Here is a 15,090-nt window from a genome sequence, read left to right on the forward strand (position 1 = left end):
TGACACTTATTATCAAAACTCGTTCCAGAATGCTTCAAAGTGACATCCGGGGAGTTTAGGATCAAGTCTACAAACTTTGCGGTGAGCAATATTCCTCCTAGGTTTCTTGACATGTCTATCTTGAGTCAAACTCAATCGCACATTTTCATTACTGAGTAACATCCCAATTATTCTGTGACTTGAATCTCATTATCAGAGAAGAGAATTGCAAGAGTAAGAGAAATCGTTAAGACATTCTTAGTCCGGGGACACGGTTGACCCTGAATCGTGGCTATTACAAAGCGCCGCGGAGGGTTTAACAGTACACCCTTGCAATCTCGAATGAATCCACACTCATGAATCATCACTTTCGAGTCAACTCCCCCTTCATGGAAAATAGTTCGAAGGTTCTGCATGCGTGGCGTTGCTCATGTGCCGAGGTCAAGATAAACCAAGAAACCCCTTCTCGGGCATTCCTAATACTCACTATGCATAAGCTTGGCATTCATAGTTACTCCGGCGATCTGGGCCGGCCCCTTGTAGTAGTGAACCTTGAAAAGAGGGGGTCTTGCGTCGCAATCTGTAAGGTTACATGCATATGCCATGGGTACACCCAGGGGTCGGAATTGCAACCACACGGCTAGCTATCAACATGGCGCTTGTACAACCATATAAGCGACACGTCAAATAATTCAGTCTGTCGGCAGACTACATCGCCTCATTTTCGGCTTTCAGATAACACACTCAAATGAGGCCTGACGAAGTTCCGTGCCGAACAAGCGGAAGATATTAGCCGGTAGGTGTTTGTCAGCTGATAAAGGTCGTGGTACTGGTAGCGTAGCAAATAGCTTGTATTGATAGCTTAGGCAAAGGAGTATACATTTAAAGTGCTTCAATGGCCTTGGAGTCAGATGCGAGATATCAGCGTTGCATTCTTTCACAACGTGCATCTTCTTGCACTACCATTTGTTAATTTTCTCTCAAATCAAATTTACCCTATCACCATCATCAACCTTGTCACGATGCCTCATAAAGATACTCCCCTTGAATCGCCAGTTGTCAAAAATACCACCGCTACGATAGCCTACCATAGCGGACCGGCTCTTCCAACCTCCCCAATCGCTGGTGTCACTACGCTCCAAGACTGCACCCAGCAGGTCGTGGCAGTGACTGATATCCGCCCCTCAGTCTCGTCCTTTAGCCTAGACGGTAACGGCTTCCAAGTGGTCAAACATGTCTCGGCGGTAGGCTCTCCGCCGTATGATCACTCGTCGTGGACAGACCCAGTCGTTCGCAAGGAAGTGTATGATCCTGAAATCATTGAACTGGCAAAGTCTCTCACTGGAGCCAAGAAGGTCATGATTCTACTTGCTTCCTCTCGGAACGTTCCGTTCAAGGAGCCAGAGCTCGCCCCTCCCTACCCTATGCCCTCCAAGTCGAATAGCGGCTCTAAAGAAGAGGTAGCCAAACCAACTGATGAGCTCCCTACTACGAGGGCCAAAGGCTTTCAGAAAGGAGAGGAGGAAGGCCCAGTGCGAAAGCCTCATAAGGACTGGGGTCCAGCCGGTGCTTGGAATACTCTCCGGAACTGGAGCCAAGAGCTCATTGACGAGGCCGGTGATATCATCAAGGCCGGCGATGAGGCTGCAAAACTGCCAGGGGGCAGAGCAAAGAACTACCAAGGCAGACGATGGGCCCTGTATACTACCTGGCGTCCACTGAAACCTGTCAAGCGGGATCCCATGGCCTATGTAGACTACTGGACAGCTGATGAGGTAGACGGCGTGAGCTTCTGGCGTAACCCGCCGGGGGTGCATGGGACATTTGAGTCGGATGTACTACTGACCAAGGCTAATCCAAAGCATAAGTGGTACTGGATCAGTGACCAGACTCCGGATGAGGTTCTCCTCATGAAGATCATGGACACCGAGAGTGAGAAGGAGGGGAGTGACATCGCGGGAGGGGTTCACCACTGTTCGTTTCATCTGCCCGGAACTGAGAAGGAAGAAGTGAGAGAGAGCATTGAGACCAAGTTCATTGCATTCTGGTAGTGGCTGTTTCTCTATGTAATTATTATCTCCTAATTAACTCTATGAGGTGACTGTGAGTTCAATTGTTAATTACTATAAGACGCGGATGCCTCATGCCATGCGATAATATTTTATTTCAATTACATACTCCTCTGAATCTTCCTATGTTCCAGGTGCTGACTCACGAATCAGCCTCTTCCGTTTTCCCCTGACATATCGGCGAGCCTCATCCCACTTGAAACAGTATCGCTACTCCAAATGCGTTCCTCACCATCATCAGTGACCGAAGCATCTGGCACCGAGCTCGGACTCAAGTCGACAGTACGTTCTGGTCTTTCGGCAATACTACTCCTACCAAGAATGAATCGACCGAACCATGGTAGAAACTTGAAGAGCTGGAAGTGGATTAGATCCTTCTTCGGCTGGTTGAAGACTGATCCTAGAGATTCAAGAGGTACGCCGCTGGTTTCCTCCATCAGAAGAAAGATGAGAACAAAGGCAACGACGTTCAAGGCAGCAAACACTCCAAATATTCCCCCAAACTTGATACCAGCGACTAGTAGGGGTTGCACCCGTGCCAGGAAACCAGCAAATAGAAGATTGATGGATGTTGCAAGCGACGCGCCCTGTTCTAAATGTTGGTTATCTGTCTTCGTTCACAACACAAAGCCAACTTACAGTGTCACGAAAGGCCAAAGGAAAGCTTTCTGCAGCTAGAAGGGGTATACCAAAAGATATGTGTATTAGTGTTGTGACCGACCTTGGTGTTGCGCAATCGCTGCAACGAGGCATATGCCTTCTTAAGACTATACTTTCTCGACCCTGGCATCAAGTAGTAGCGGAATGACTCGGGGCATTCGGCGACAGTATACATCAGCATAAGCGCAAACACTGCTGGAGACACCAGAATCAAACGGAGCTTTAGATTTTTGTCGAAAATCTGGTTCAAACAAATATTGACAATAAAAGACATCATGATGCCAAAAGAGACCCTAACAAGTAAGCCTCTCAGTCATCATATCAGCGAGATGTTGGAGAGGTTAGACCCACCATAGCTGCCATAACAGAACTGAAGAGCCTCTCCACGAGCCAACTGCCGTTCCCGCTGCGAGGATGGGGGTGCTAGTAGCCTTCAAGCCCATGTCGACACCGCCGATTAGTCTGATGCTCCCAAGAGACAGCCACGCATTGTCATTGAGTGTAATGCAAGCCGAGCCAACGGATGCCACAAAGATGAGGAATGAGGCCACAATGATGGCGCCACGGCGACCGAACAGTGAACTCATCAGTGCAGCCAGTGGACAACCTCTGTTGCTGTCAGCTACCAAGACATGACTTGCGAGAGAACTCTACCTACATAACAGCAGCGCTGAATTAAACAGCTGCGTTGGCATAAGCGAACTGGGAGTTGACAGTATGCTTCCGAGATTTAAGCCACTGATCAGCAAACAGATTTGCACCGTTCTGACTACTCTGTACAAAGCCCTGGAGAAAGGCACTCAGGCTGACAGTGAAGATGACCATCCACATCCCGTTCTCAGAGAACGAATGGTCAATCTCGTTTATCAGAGCGCGTTTCTCGGCGGCATTGAGGGGTATGATGGTGTCTGTAGTGCTGCCGCTATCTGGGCTGCCCTTTCGAACCGCGTCGCGGATGGCATTCTCGATGTTGTCCTTTTTCTGCCACGCCGCGGCTGCATCTTAGACTTCTCGCTCGGTGGGATAAGATCGCAGGCTGGTTAGAATTTGAGAAGTATCTTGATAGAACTTCCAGACATCCGTGTGGAGCTCTCTCTCCGTCATGCTAGCTACTACAGCCAGTGAAGGTCAGTCCAAGAACCGTAATGAGATGAGCAATGGCCATTTCTACTAAGGGGTCCGTTTGGAAGATGGGAGCCAGGACTTAACGCCCTTCCTCATGGCATGTTCTAAGCTCAAAGACGTTGCGGTGAAGTTTCTTCTCGCCAAGGCTGCGAAGGCTGATGCGACTGATCGTACGGGCAAGGCAGGTCTTCAACTGTACCAAAGTTCGAATTTTCAAGGAAGACGCGTCGCAAAGCTTCTTCTCGGAAACCTAAGGGCCGAGGCCCTGGATGTCAATGCCCATGATCAATTTGGCATGACTACGGCACACACAGCTGCTCGAGTTGGAGATGTGAAATGCTGGAGTACCTCTTCCTAGGTCAACATGGCAAAAGAGTTGCCGGCGCAAACGCGTAGCAAAAGGATGGATCGACGCCATTAATGGTCGCCCTGAAATCTAACATAGCCAACAAGAAACAAGTCATCGATGTGCTATCGAGATGTAGCGACTTGAGCATCAAGAACAAGAACGGCGAAGATGCGAAGGAAGTGGCTACGAAACATAGCCCAAAAGACGTTCGTAAGCACTTGCTCACTCGCATGGATCAAGACAGCACAAGGTCTCGGCGGATAAGCGAATCTACAACAGTTGTCTCGGGGATATCAGTACAAATGTGCGAGTAGTCATGCAGTGGTTGTAGGCGACACTGTCCTCTATTGACCTTTAAGTTCAAAACCTTTATGACTTATTTAATGAAGCTTTATTTAACTGAAAACTTAATCCTAATTACAATTAAATCTCTAATAGATAAGCTTTTCTGCTTAATGCTATTAATCTATTTAACTTTTCCTTTTAGCTTATAACTCTTTAAATAGTATAGTTATTATTAAAGATAATAAATATTTATTTTCTTTTATAAATCTATTATAGTATATATTTAGGCTAGATTATATAGTACTTTATTAATTACTACTGTTTTATTATTTAATAGCCTTTTTAATTTATATTAAAGAATATCTTTTTAATATTATAAATTATTATAATATTACTTATAGATATTAAATATAAAGTAACTAAAGCTTATAAAGATAATATTTTTAATATTACCTTTTTAAATTTCCTTATAAAGCCTTTTATGTGACGGTGGTGGTTTTAAATAGAGAAACTAGTCTATATTAGGTTTATATTTGCAGATAATATAGGGCGTGATGCTAAGCTTATAAAGTGTTATGTCTCTTAATAATTAAGTAATATATATTAGGCTTATTAATATAAAGATGCTTTATTAATAGCTAGTAAGCTAAGTTTTATTTACTGCTAAATAAATGTATCTATATATATTTAGTGTAGTTATAGGGGAGTATCGTTAAGTGAAGTTGTTGTCAGTTCTGGGGTGATGCGGTTCTAGATTGCTATCGGTTCTGTAAGTATCGGTCCTAGCTTAATTAGTAGTTATGGAAGAATTTGTGGAGTATACGTGACGTAAGTGCTGTAATTATAATACGATCTCCCCTTTTTACTAGTCTTGCCCTTAAGGCCTGTTATCCGATTAATACTGTTTCCTTTTTGGTAAGTCGTAATTTCAACTTTTTATTATTATGTCTTATAATATCTAATTATATATTTAAGCAGTTATCTCATAAGGATTGTAAAATTTAAACTCTTACACTTGCTGTTAAGTTTTTAAACAAACAGGCCGATATACCCTGCATTTAGTGCTTCCATTTAGGTAAAAGCGATAAATGCTTTATATCTGCTAATTCTACTTGTTATAGTAAGTGTATTTAGGCTAAGAAGTCTTATAATGGTATCTATATGGCTTTTTCTTATGTGTATTTATTCCTTCTTTCTTTCCCTTATTAACCCTCCTTCTAGTTATAACGTTAATAAAGCAGGAGAAAAAACTTAAGAACAATAAAAATTAAGTAAATAAGGATCTTCTTAAGCTTCATAAGGAGATAGCCGCATTACAGTCTTGTTTGGCTCTTGCCGCTAGTCGTTTATTACGGATTTATAAGATTTATATTTATATAAAGGAGAAACGTTCTAAGGCTACCCATCATGGTCTTCAGGATACTAATTAGGATATAATCTTGTCTGGTCTAGATGCGCATGAAGATGCGCTAATTCGTAATCTCTAGGTTGATTATATTCCTAATGATGTTGATTGGTTGGCGTTGGGGTTAGGTGATAAGTTTTTTAATGCTTTCCTATTATTTGATCCTTCTGCTTCTTCTGGTGTTGTTAATAAAAATTCTTTAGGAGTCATTAGGTATTAATAAGGTGTTTTGGTGGTTCTTATGTGTTTTCGCTTTCTAGGTAGTTTTTCTACTTAATAAGGTATTCTGTTTTCTTGTTGATTGTCTTTATCTCCTTTATTGCTTCTATTTTGTAGCTCTCTGGTCCTTCTACTTCTGTAGGTTTGTTATGCATTCTGATATGGATTGTATCTGCTGCTGACTTAAGCAGTAAAATGTGAAAGACAGGATGGATCCTAACCTTTAGTGGTAGGTCTAGTTTATAGTTATTCTTTAAGACCTTTTTGATAATCTTATATAGTCTAATATATTTAAAGTCAAGTTTGTAATTTAGTCATTTAATGGTAATGTTTTTTGTGGATAGGTAAACCATATCCCCCTCCGAAAAGGTAGGTCCCTCTACCTTCTTAGGGTTATAGTATCGTTACATCTGTTTTCTAATAAACTTAAGTTCTATCTGAAGTTTATTATATAGGTTCTTTATATCATCACTCTTAATTATTACTGCTAGGTTAATTATTTTAGGCTTATATAGGTCTCTATAGGCTTTTGGTGTAAATCTAAAATTAGTATATACTGGTATAAGCTTTATACTCTTATTATAGGCAGTGTTATATGCTAACTGAGCGCATAATAGCTTCTTAATCTAGTTGTTTTATTCGTAATTGACATAATACCGTAGGTACTGTTCTAGCACTTGATTTATTCGTTCTGTTTATCTATCTACTTAGGCTCTAAATGCAGTTATTAACTTATAGTTTAGCTCTAGTAGTGCTGCAAGTGTATTCTAAAACCTTAATGTAAGTATTAGTCCTCTATCTGAGAGGATCTCAGTTAGTAATCTGTATGTGCTGACAATATATCTATAGATAATATATGCAAGCTCTTTTGCATTTATATCTTCTCTATAAGGTAGGTAGTATGAGAACTTAGTGAGGCGATTTATAATAACTATAATGCTATTATAGAAGATTCTGGTTAAGGGTTCTTTGGATAGCGGTAGCTTTATAATAAAGTCTATTATGATTAAGTCTTACAGTTACTATACTATAGGCAGTAGTTGAAGTTCTCTATAAGGTTTATGTCATTAAGCCTTTATTTTTGCGTAAAGGTTGTATTATCTGATAACCTTTTCTACTGTTATTTGTTGTATCTTATATTTATGTTATAGGAGTCATTTAAGAGTCTTTATTACTCTCTGGTGTTTATATATAGGATGTTTGTAGAATTTTTATATAAACTCTTCTAGTTCCTTTAGGATTTCCTTAGTCATTTTAGCTTCCATCCATCCTAAGGTTTGCATTTATTAGGTAAAGATATATTTTCCCTTTTTATTCTTTTCTAATACTTGTTTATTTGCTTTTATAGTGCCAGTATTATAGTCTAGTTATCAACTAATTGTATCTGCTTTTCTATTTTCTATCTCTTTTCTGTGGATAATTATAAAGTCAAATTTACATAAATATTCTATATAGTGTAGTTATCGTTAATTAAGTTTATAAGTAGTTATAAAGTACAAGATATTCTGGTAATCTATATATACCTTAACTTAATGTTTGCTTTCTATAAGATAATATCTAAATTCCTTAAAACAGTTAATAATCACTAAGAACTCTTTATTGTAGATTAGGTAGTAAAGTTCTACATTATATAACTTATGTAAGTAGAATGCAATAGGATATAATTTTCCTATGTCATCTTGTTAACCGATTTATCCTCCTAAGGTATAGTTAGATAAGTCTGTCTCTAGTTCGATTTCTCTTTTTAGGTCGAATATAATTAAGACTGGTTCGCTAAGGATGGCTTCTTTAAGCTATTTGAAAGCTTCTTATGCCTTATCGTTCTATATAAACGTTCGATCTTTCTTTATTAGCTCTATTAGTAGGTTAGCAATCCTGTTGAAGTTTTTAATGAATTTTTGGTAGTAGTTTATAAATCCTAGGAAGGCTTGTGTTTCCTTAACGTTCTTTAGGACCTTCTAGTCTGCTACTACTAAGATCTTTTTTTATTCTATCTGGATTTCTTTAGGCGTAATAGTATGTCCTAAAAAGTCTACCTTCTTAATGTAAAAGAAGCTTTTCTTTGGTTTAACTAATAGTTTGGTATCTTATAGTGCTTTTAAGACCTTATAGATATGCTCCTTATGTTCTTCTTTGTTATTTGAGAAGATTAGGATATTATTTAGGTAGTATATAATAAAGATGTTAAGGTATTGTTAAAGTATACTGTTAATTATCTGTTGAAACGTTATGGGTGCGTTAGTAAGACTAAAAGGCATGATTATATACTTATAGAGTCTTAATCTAGTTTTAAATGCCGTTTTCTATTTATCTCTTTCTCTAATACAGATAAGGTTATACGCTCCTTTTAGGTCTAGAGCCATAAAGATCTGTTTACCTTATAGCCAATCCTTAAGTTCTGTGATAAGCGGAAGTGGGGTTTGGTCCTTAATAGTGCATACATTTAACGGTCAGTAGTCAATTACTGGCCGATCCTTTCCATTCTTCTTAGGTATAAAGAATATTACTAAGGCTAATAATAAATTAGATACCTTGATGTAGCCTTTCCTTAGTATTTTGTCAATATATTCCTTTTGAACTTATAGTTCTCTCTGATTTAGTAAGTATAGCTTCTATAATAGTAGCTTATTGTCTATTAGATTGATTTCATGATCCCACTTGCTGTGTTCCGGGATTCCTGTCTCTAAGTCTTTACTAAATAATTTGTTATATATTTGGTATTCTTTTGGGATATTCTTAAGTCGGTCCTGTTCTAACTCTTTCTTTATTTCTTCCTCCTTTTAAGGATCCTCTTTTTATAGGATGCTAAGGATTTCTGTTTTATATTTTGTGCCCTTTTTGTGCTTGTGTCGTGCTCCTTTTGGAGGCGGCAATTGATTGGTTTTGCCCTTATCACTGCCTTCCTTCTTGGTTAGTGTTTAAGATCTCTTATTGCTTTTTATAATTGTTCTATTATTGCTATAAGAGTCACTTAGGAATATGACTTGGCCGGTCTTTTAGTTAATATGTAGATTTTGTTGTTTTAGCCAGTTTATGCCTAGGATGATATCTATCTCCTCTCCTAAAGGTATGATATTAAAACTAATTCCCTAATTCTTTCCTTTAATAAGGACCTTAAAGTGATTAATTTCTTAGTCGATAATACCGTTATTATAATTAAAGAACTATCCTTTTGCATTTATAAGGCAATAGGTCTATTTCTTCTTCCTCTATAGCAGTTTTAGCCTTGTGACTATTTTTAGGTTGATAAAGTTCTTCTTTACTTTACTGTCGATCTAAGCGTTTAGCTATCTCCTCTTGATCCGAGCTTGTAGCACTAGGCGATCGGGTCTATCGTCTTGTGTAGCTCCTAGAGCTCTTATAGGTTCAAGTCGTTCTCATCCTTGGCTCTCGCTCTTCTGTAGCTCTATCGTTACAGAAGGCATATCTCTTTTCTTAAGGCATCTTAGTAGGTTCATTTACAATCGCTATTATAGCAACCCTTACCATTAGTATAGTCATTAAGGAATTCGTTATTAAATATTTACTATCTATAACGGTCTTCTAGTTCTTTATACTATTCATTAACTATTTTTAGTCGTGACTTATATAGTTATAACTCTATTATCTGCTTCTTATGTAGGTAACCTATACTTCCCAGGTATAAGTTGTGGCATGCTTCCGGGTCTATGCATCCTTTAATGTGTTCAGCTTCGCTAAGTGCAATGCATTCCTTTATAAGTTCTATTCTATATCTGCTATACTCTCTCTAGACTTCTTTCTATTCTCAAGTAAGCTTCTTTCTGTTGTTGCGAGGCGTATTGAAGAATTCCTTTAATTCTTCTAGTGTTTTATCTTGCATTTCTAATTGCCTCAATACTTCTTTCGATCCTTCTGAGCTGGTGTTATCAACAGACCATTTGTTGCTATTGTCTGCTTGTTATCGATTAAATTCTTCTTCTGTTAGGGTAATATCTTGGATCATTTATTAGAGTTCTGCTCGTATATTTTTATCTTTTTGAATTTCTCTGTAATAGGCCATATGAAATTGGAGTTCCAGTACTTCTAGGTTCTCGTATTACGTGCTTAGTAGGTATCCCTCTGTTTCCTCCTTCCGATATAGCTTGTTATTAGATATTCCTGGAATCATAATAGGAAAGCAGTTATTATCTTCTTTTTCCTATCTGTGCTTTATACACTAATAGTATCTGCAAGATACCTATAATAGTTTATCATGTTCTGGATGAGTGGGTAACGTTATTATGCAGTCTTTAGGGTTGAATTCTAGTTCCTTATATAACGGATTTATAGCGTCTTCTATATAGTAGGCGCGAATATATACTATTAATAAATCGTCTATATTAATGTATTCTCTGGCGGTTTGAATGTATATTTCTTCCCTAGATTTCCAGATTCTTAATCCTTATTCGTTATATAAAGGTTTATAGGGCTGCTTCCACTTTTGTTTTAGTCGTTTATCTTCTTATCAGAGGTATAATGCGGTTATATATACTGCGCCTTCTCTATATCCTATACTTTAATCCCTTTATTATTTCTTTAAGCATAAATTGCTTTTTGCTATCCTTTTTGCTTTTATTACTACTTTAGTGGCTTAGATAGTAGTTCTGGTTAGGATTATGTTAATATATCGCGCAACTTCCTTCCCTTTTAAGGTACTTTATTGCCTTATCATTCCTAACATTTCTATTCTTATAATCTCTTCTCTTTCCTTCTTTTACCTTTGGTATAGCTTCTGCTATTTCTTTTATTCCTCTTTTCGTTTTACTAGGTCTTCTAAAACCTTCTTTTAGTATTCTCAGGCTTTTTGGTTATATAGCATCAGAATCTTTAGAGTGTTGCTATATTTTGTGTCTTCTTCCGTTAGAAATTCGTTTTGCAGTTCCTAAACGGAGCTTTACTAATATAGGTTCTATCCGTTTTATGGTATATTGTCTTTATATATGGCAGTCGTTTCTGCCATATCATATAGACCGCAGGTCATTCCCAACATCTAGGTTCATATAGCTATCTAGAGGTCCTATTCATTAATAGCTCCTAGTATCTGCTTACTGTAATTTAGGTCTCTAGGCTATCTTAGTTAAGAATATTTATTGGCGATATATCCAAACTGGTTGCAGTTGTAATATTTAACCTTAGATATGTTACGTGGTCTTTAACTGTTATCTCGTTAAGTGGCGCCTAGGGTTATAGGTCCTAGTTTAGTTCTATGCTGTGTATTAACTTGTCGTTTCTTGCCCTGGTTGGCATTCTATTACTTAATGTTCCATTAAGGGTTATATAACCCTCCATTCTTCTCGGCTTGTTTTTCTCGTTATCATTTAAATTATTAATTGTCAATTTCTACAGCAATATTGGCTAGTTTATTTAGATTCTTGGGTTTAGGTCTGACGTTTACCATAGCGTCCTTAACTTCTAATTTAAGTCCTAAATAAACTTATGCCATATGCGCTTCTTCGCCCCAGTTCAGCTTGGCTGCTTAGTAGCAGTATTTAGCTAAGTAGTCTGCTGCAGATTCTCATTATTTAAGTTATTAAATCTTTATTTCTGCCATTCGTTTTTTATCTATAACTCTAAAGGCGTTCTTAAGTTTATCCTTAAAGTGTTTATACTTATTGTAGATACGCTTTATTATTTCCTATCGTTTTTCCTTAGGGTTATTAATATAGTCGCAGATAATAGGTTCTATGAGTCGGAGTGCTTTATCTTTAAGGAATCTTATTCTATATCTAACCTTAAGTTCCTTAGTGATAAACTAAATAGGGTAGTATATTTAATAACTTTAAAGGCTAGTGAGAAAGCCCTAAAGCTTATCTGCATTGCTATTGAATAAATCTGGCTAATGGGGTTATAAGATCTCTCTGGGGTCCTTGCCAGTAACAGCGAGCGCCGCGGTGTGCTCGATATGCTCTTAATAGAGCTTCTAGCTCTTCTTAGCTTTAGCCTCAAGGGCTTTAGCGAGTCCGGTAAGTTCGGTCACCTTTTTCTCCAGCCCTTTAATTCAATTCTAGGAGATTCTGGCGTTCTCCTTAGAGTTATTTAGCAGTTTGTTATGCTGCTGGCTGAGGTAGGTAAATCTTCGCCTAAGCTTTATAACTTCCCCTTTATAGGTGGTTAGATAGGCCAGAGCGATTTCTTCTTCCTCTTTTTCGTTAGTTTCTATAGGGATATCCTCCATATTAGGGGGGGCTCCCTGCTGCGAAGTGTGCTGCGCATATCCTGCGTTAGAAGGTTAGACGGGAGTTATAGGTGCCATTGCGTTAGTATTGCTTAGCGTTATGCAGTACGGTCTGAATAAGAGCTATTAATATATAATAGTGGTGGTTTTAAACAGGGAAACTAGTCCATATTAGGTTTATATTTGCAGATAATATAGGGCGTAATGCTAAGCTTGCAAAGTATTATATCTCTTAATAATTAAGTAATACATATTAGGCTTATTAATATAAAGATACTTTATTAATAGCTAGTAAGCTAAGTTCTATCTACTGCTAAATGAATGTATCTATATATATTTAGTGTAGTTATAGGGGAGTATCGTTAAGTGAAGTTGTTATCAGTTCTGGGGCGATGCGGTCCTGGACTGCTGTTAGTCCTGTAAGTATTGGTCTTAGCTTGATTGGTGGTTATAGAAGAATTTATAGAGTATATATGATGTAAGCGCTGTAATTATAACATTTTATAGCTATTTTAACTATTAAGCTATAATTATAGCCTTTAAGGTAAGTTTATAATATTATAAGGTATAAAATATATTAAAAAATAAAAAGGTATTATAGACTATTAATTAATTAGCTATTATATTAATTTAATAAAAGTTATCTTAAAAGTATTATTTTAAGTTAATAAACTTATTTATATTAAGTAACTTACCTTTAGGTATTTTATATACTTTAAGTTTAATTATTTTTATAAATAAATAGTAGCTATTTATTTATATATCTTTAGAATTAATTATTAAAATATTTAGCTTTTAGCTAAAAGTAAGATTTTAGGTAATAGTAAAGGTAAGAAGTATTTTACCTAAATGTATTTTTTTAATGTTCTTTACCTTTATGGCCTTAAGGCTAAAGCCTCTTTTTAACCCCTCAAGCCTATCACAGTCCTCTATTAACGGACTGCAAGCTCAGTATAGGGGATTCGGCGTTTTCGCAGGATTGGAAAAGGTCACTGAGGGAGTACTTAAGTGATCAGTCTAGTATAGCAATGGGGAGTAGCTCAAGTATACGGCAGGCTCGATAAATGTTACTTATTTTTCTACTCTCATTTATGCAACAGTCAATAAAGTTGATGCACGTCGAATATTAATTGTAGCCATTACTATGACACTCACACCCTGGCCAAACTCAGGAAGCCATTTGAGGGGCGCTTTTGCTCCACATCGTGCTTTATCACATCAAACTAGTTAGTCGCGAGCTCCCCTACACCACTACCAAATCAATCCTGCATGGCATCAGAGGTCCGGTTATTAACCTCGCGTTTTAAGTTATTACGAAACCGAGCGCGAGCTGACAAACACGCGATAGTGCTTCTCCGAGGAGTATTTAGAGGCATGCAATTGGCCAGTGTGCCACAAAGACCAGGTTTTTGGTGTCGCTTTACATGCATGCTGTCATCGGGTATCCGGGTAATCGACACACGGGAATCCGTTGAGTGGCGTTTTTCGCTGACTGACTTCAGGCATTACAGTTGCAGAGATACAGGTTCCGGAACCAGACGGAGATTGTATAATGTTGATTGTTAATTCTTGTAAGCCACTATAGTATTTATATATTGCAGCACCGCTATACATCTCGAACATCTCAGCAGACATCATCTCCAGTATCCAACAACGTTACTAAGTTCTGTCTGCTGATTTAAGCTCTCAGCCACAAGTCTTAACTGCAAAAAATACATTTACACTTTACTGTTATCAGAAAATGGCATCATCCAATCTTCCATCAACAATGAAGGCCATCCTCCAGCCCGACAAGCACTCGCACAAACTAATCCTCGCATCTCAACAACCCGTCCCTATCCCCAGCCATCCTCAAGACGTCCTCGTCAAAGTCCACGCTACCTGTCCCTGCAAAGGTGAACTCGACTGGGCCCTCTGGGCACCCGAGTTCATCGGTGACAAGATCCCCATTCCCGGCCAAGACCTCGCAGGAACCGTTATCTCTGCCCCAGAAGACAGTGGTTTCAAACCCGGCGACGGGGTCTACGCTCGCATTGAAGCCAACCGCCCTGGTGCAGCTGCAGAATATGTTCTCGCGCGCGTCTCTGAGCTTGCGATCAGGCCCAAGAACTTGGCTTGGGCGGAAACTGCGGCGAGTCCTATTAGTGCACTTACTGCATATCAGGGATTGTTCAGCAGGGGAGGTTTGGATCCGGAGGCCCTTTCGGGTGATGAAGCTGCGCGAGAGAAGAACGGAAAGGTCCGAGTTCTTATCAGTGGTGCTGCGGGGGGAGTGGGTAGCTGGGCTGTACAGCTTGCTCGCCTAGCTGGAGTCAAGACCATCGCAGCTGTTGTTGGAACACAGAATATCGATTTCGTTCAACAGCTTGGCGCGACTGAGACCATCGACTACAAGAAGCACAGTATCGGAGAGTGGGTTGCCCAAGATCCCGCATCTCGACAATTCGACCTTGTTTTCGATTGTGTTGGCTTGCCTTCTCTGGCTCAGACGTGGTATGCAGTTCGAGAGGGAGGGACACTTGTCAGCGTCTGTGCAGTCCCTGAACAGAATCGTCCAGAAGATGTCAAGAAGGAGATCAATAGCATCTTCTTTGTCATTGACCCTATCGGCAAGGATCTAGAAGTCATCACAAAACTTCTGGAGGCTGGTCAGATTAAGCCGCACATTGATAGTGTGGTTGACTTGGAGGATTTTGAGGAGGCTTGGGAGAAGGTTGAGTCGGGTAGAACTAAGGGAAAGGTTGTCGTTATGGTGATGAAGGACGAATAGTATGGCGGCCATCGATATTGCATTTCATTGTGTACTTAGTTATAGATCTCTTCT

General features: G+C 38.9%; 5 protein-coding genes across 5 annotated transcripts; 4 read left to right on the top strand and 1 right to left on the bottom strand.

Annotated features, from left to right (window-relative positions):
• Window positions 1-1,001: 1,001 nt before the first annotated feature.
• FMAN_08255 (gibberellin cluster-GA4-Desaturase) lies at window positions 1,002-2,030 on the top strand (the record flags this gene model as incomplete). Its single annotated transcript, XM_041821708.1, has 1 exon — window positions 1,002-2,030. The coding sequence occupies one exon, from the start codon at window positions 1,002-1,004 to the stop codon at window positions 2,028-2,030; it is 1,029 nt and encodes a 342-aa protein (XP_041687462.1).
• Window positions 2,031-2,197: 167 nt separating this feature from the next.
• FMAN_08256 (uncharacterized protein) lies at window positions 2,198-3,295 on the bottom strand (the record flags this gene model as incomplete). Its single annotated transcript, XM_041821709.1, has 3 exons — window positions 2,198-2,635; window positions 2,770-3,001; window positions 3,060-3,295. 3 exons carry the CDS (start codon window positions 3,293-3,295, stop codon window positions 2,198-2,200), a joined length of 906 nt encoding a protein of 301 aa, XP_041687463.1.
• A 130-nt stretch (window positions 3,296-3,425) lies between these two features.
• On the top strand, window positions 3,426-3,752 carry FMAN_08257 (uncharacterized protein; the record flags this gene model as incomplete). Its single annotated transcript, XM_041821710.1, has 1 exon — window positions 3,426-3,752. The coding sequence occupies one exon, from the start codon at window positions 3,426-3,428 to the stop codon at window positions 3,750-3,752; it is 327 nt and encodes a 108-aa protein (XP_041687464.1).
• Window positions 3,753-3,927: 175 nt separating this feature from the next.
• Window positions 3,928-4,496, top strand: FMAN_08258 (uncharacterized protein; the record flags this gene model as incomplete). Its single annotated transcript, XM_041821713.1, has 2 exons — window positions 3,928-4,164; window positions 4,287-4,496. The coding sequence occupies 2 exons, from the start codon at window positions 3,928-3,930 to the stop codon at window positions 4,494-4,496; spliced, it is 447 nt and encodes a 148-aa protein (XP_041687465.1).
• A 9,538-nt stretch (window positions 4,497-14,034) lies between these two features.
• FMAN_08259 (uncharacterized protein) lies at window positions 14,035-15,036 on the top strand (the record flags this gene model as incomplete). The annotated part of the gene is made up of 1 exon (XM_041821714.1): window positions 14,035-15,036. One exon carries the CDS (start codon window positions 14,035-14,037, stop codon window positions 15,034-15,036), a length of 1,002 nt encoding a protein of 333 aa, XP_041687466.1.
• Window positions 15,037-15,090: the final 54 nt, after the last annotated feature.

This window comes from Fusarium mangiferae, assembly GCF_900044065.1.
Source record: "Fusarium mangiferae strain MRC7560 genome assembly, contig: FMAN_scaffold012, whole genome shotgun sequence".
In the NCBI taxonomy this organism is placed as follows: domain Eukaryota; kingdom Fungi; phylum Ascomycota; class Sordariomycetes; order Hypocreales; family Nectriaceae; genus Fusarium; species Fusarium mangiferae.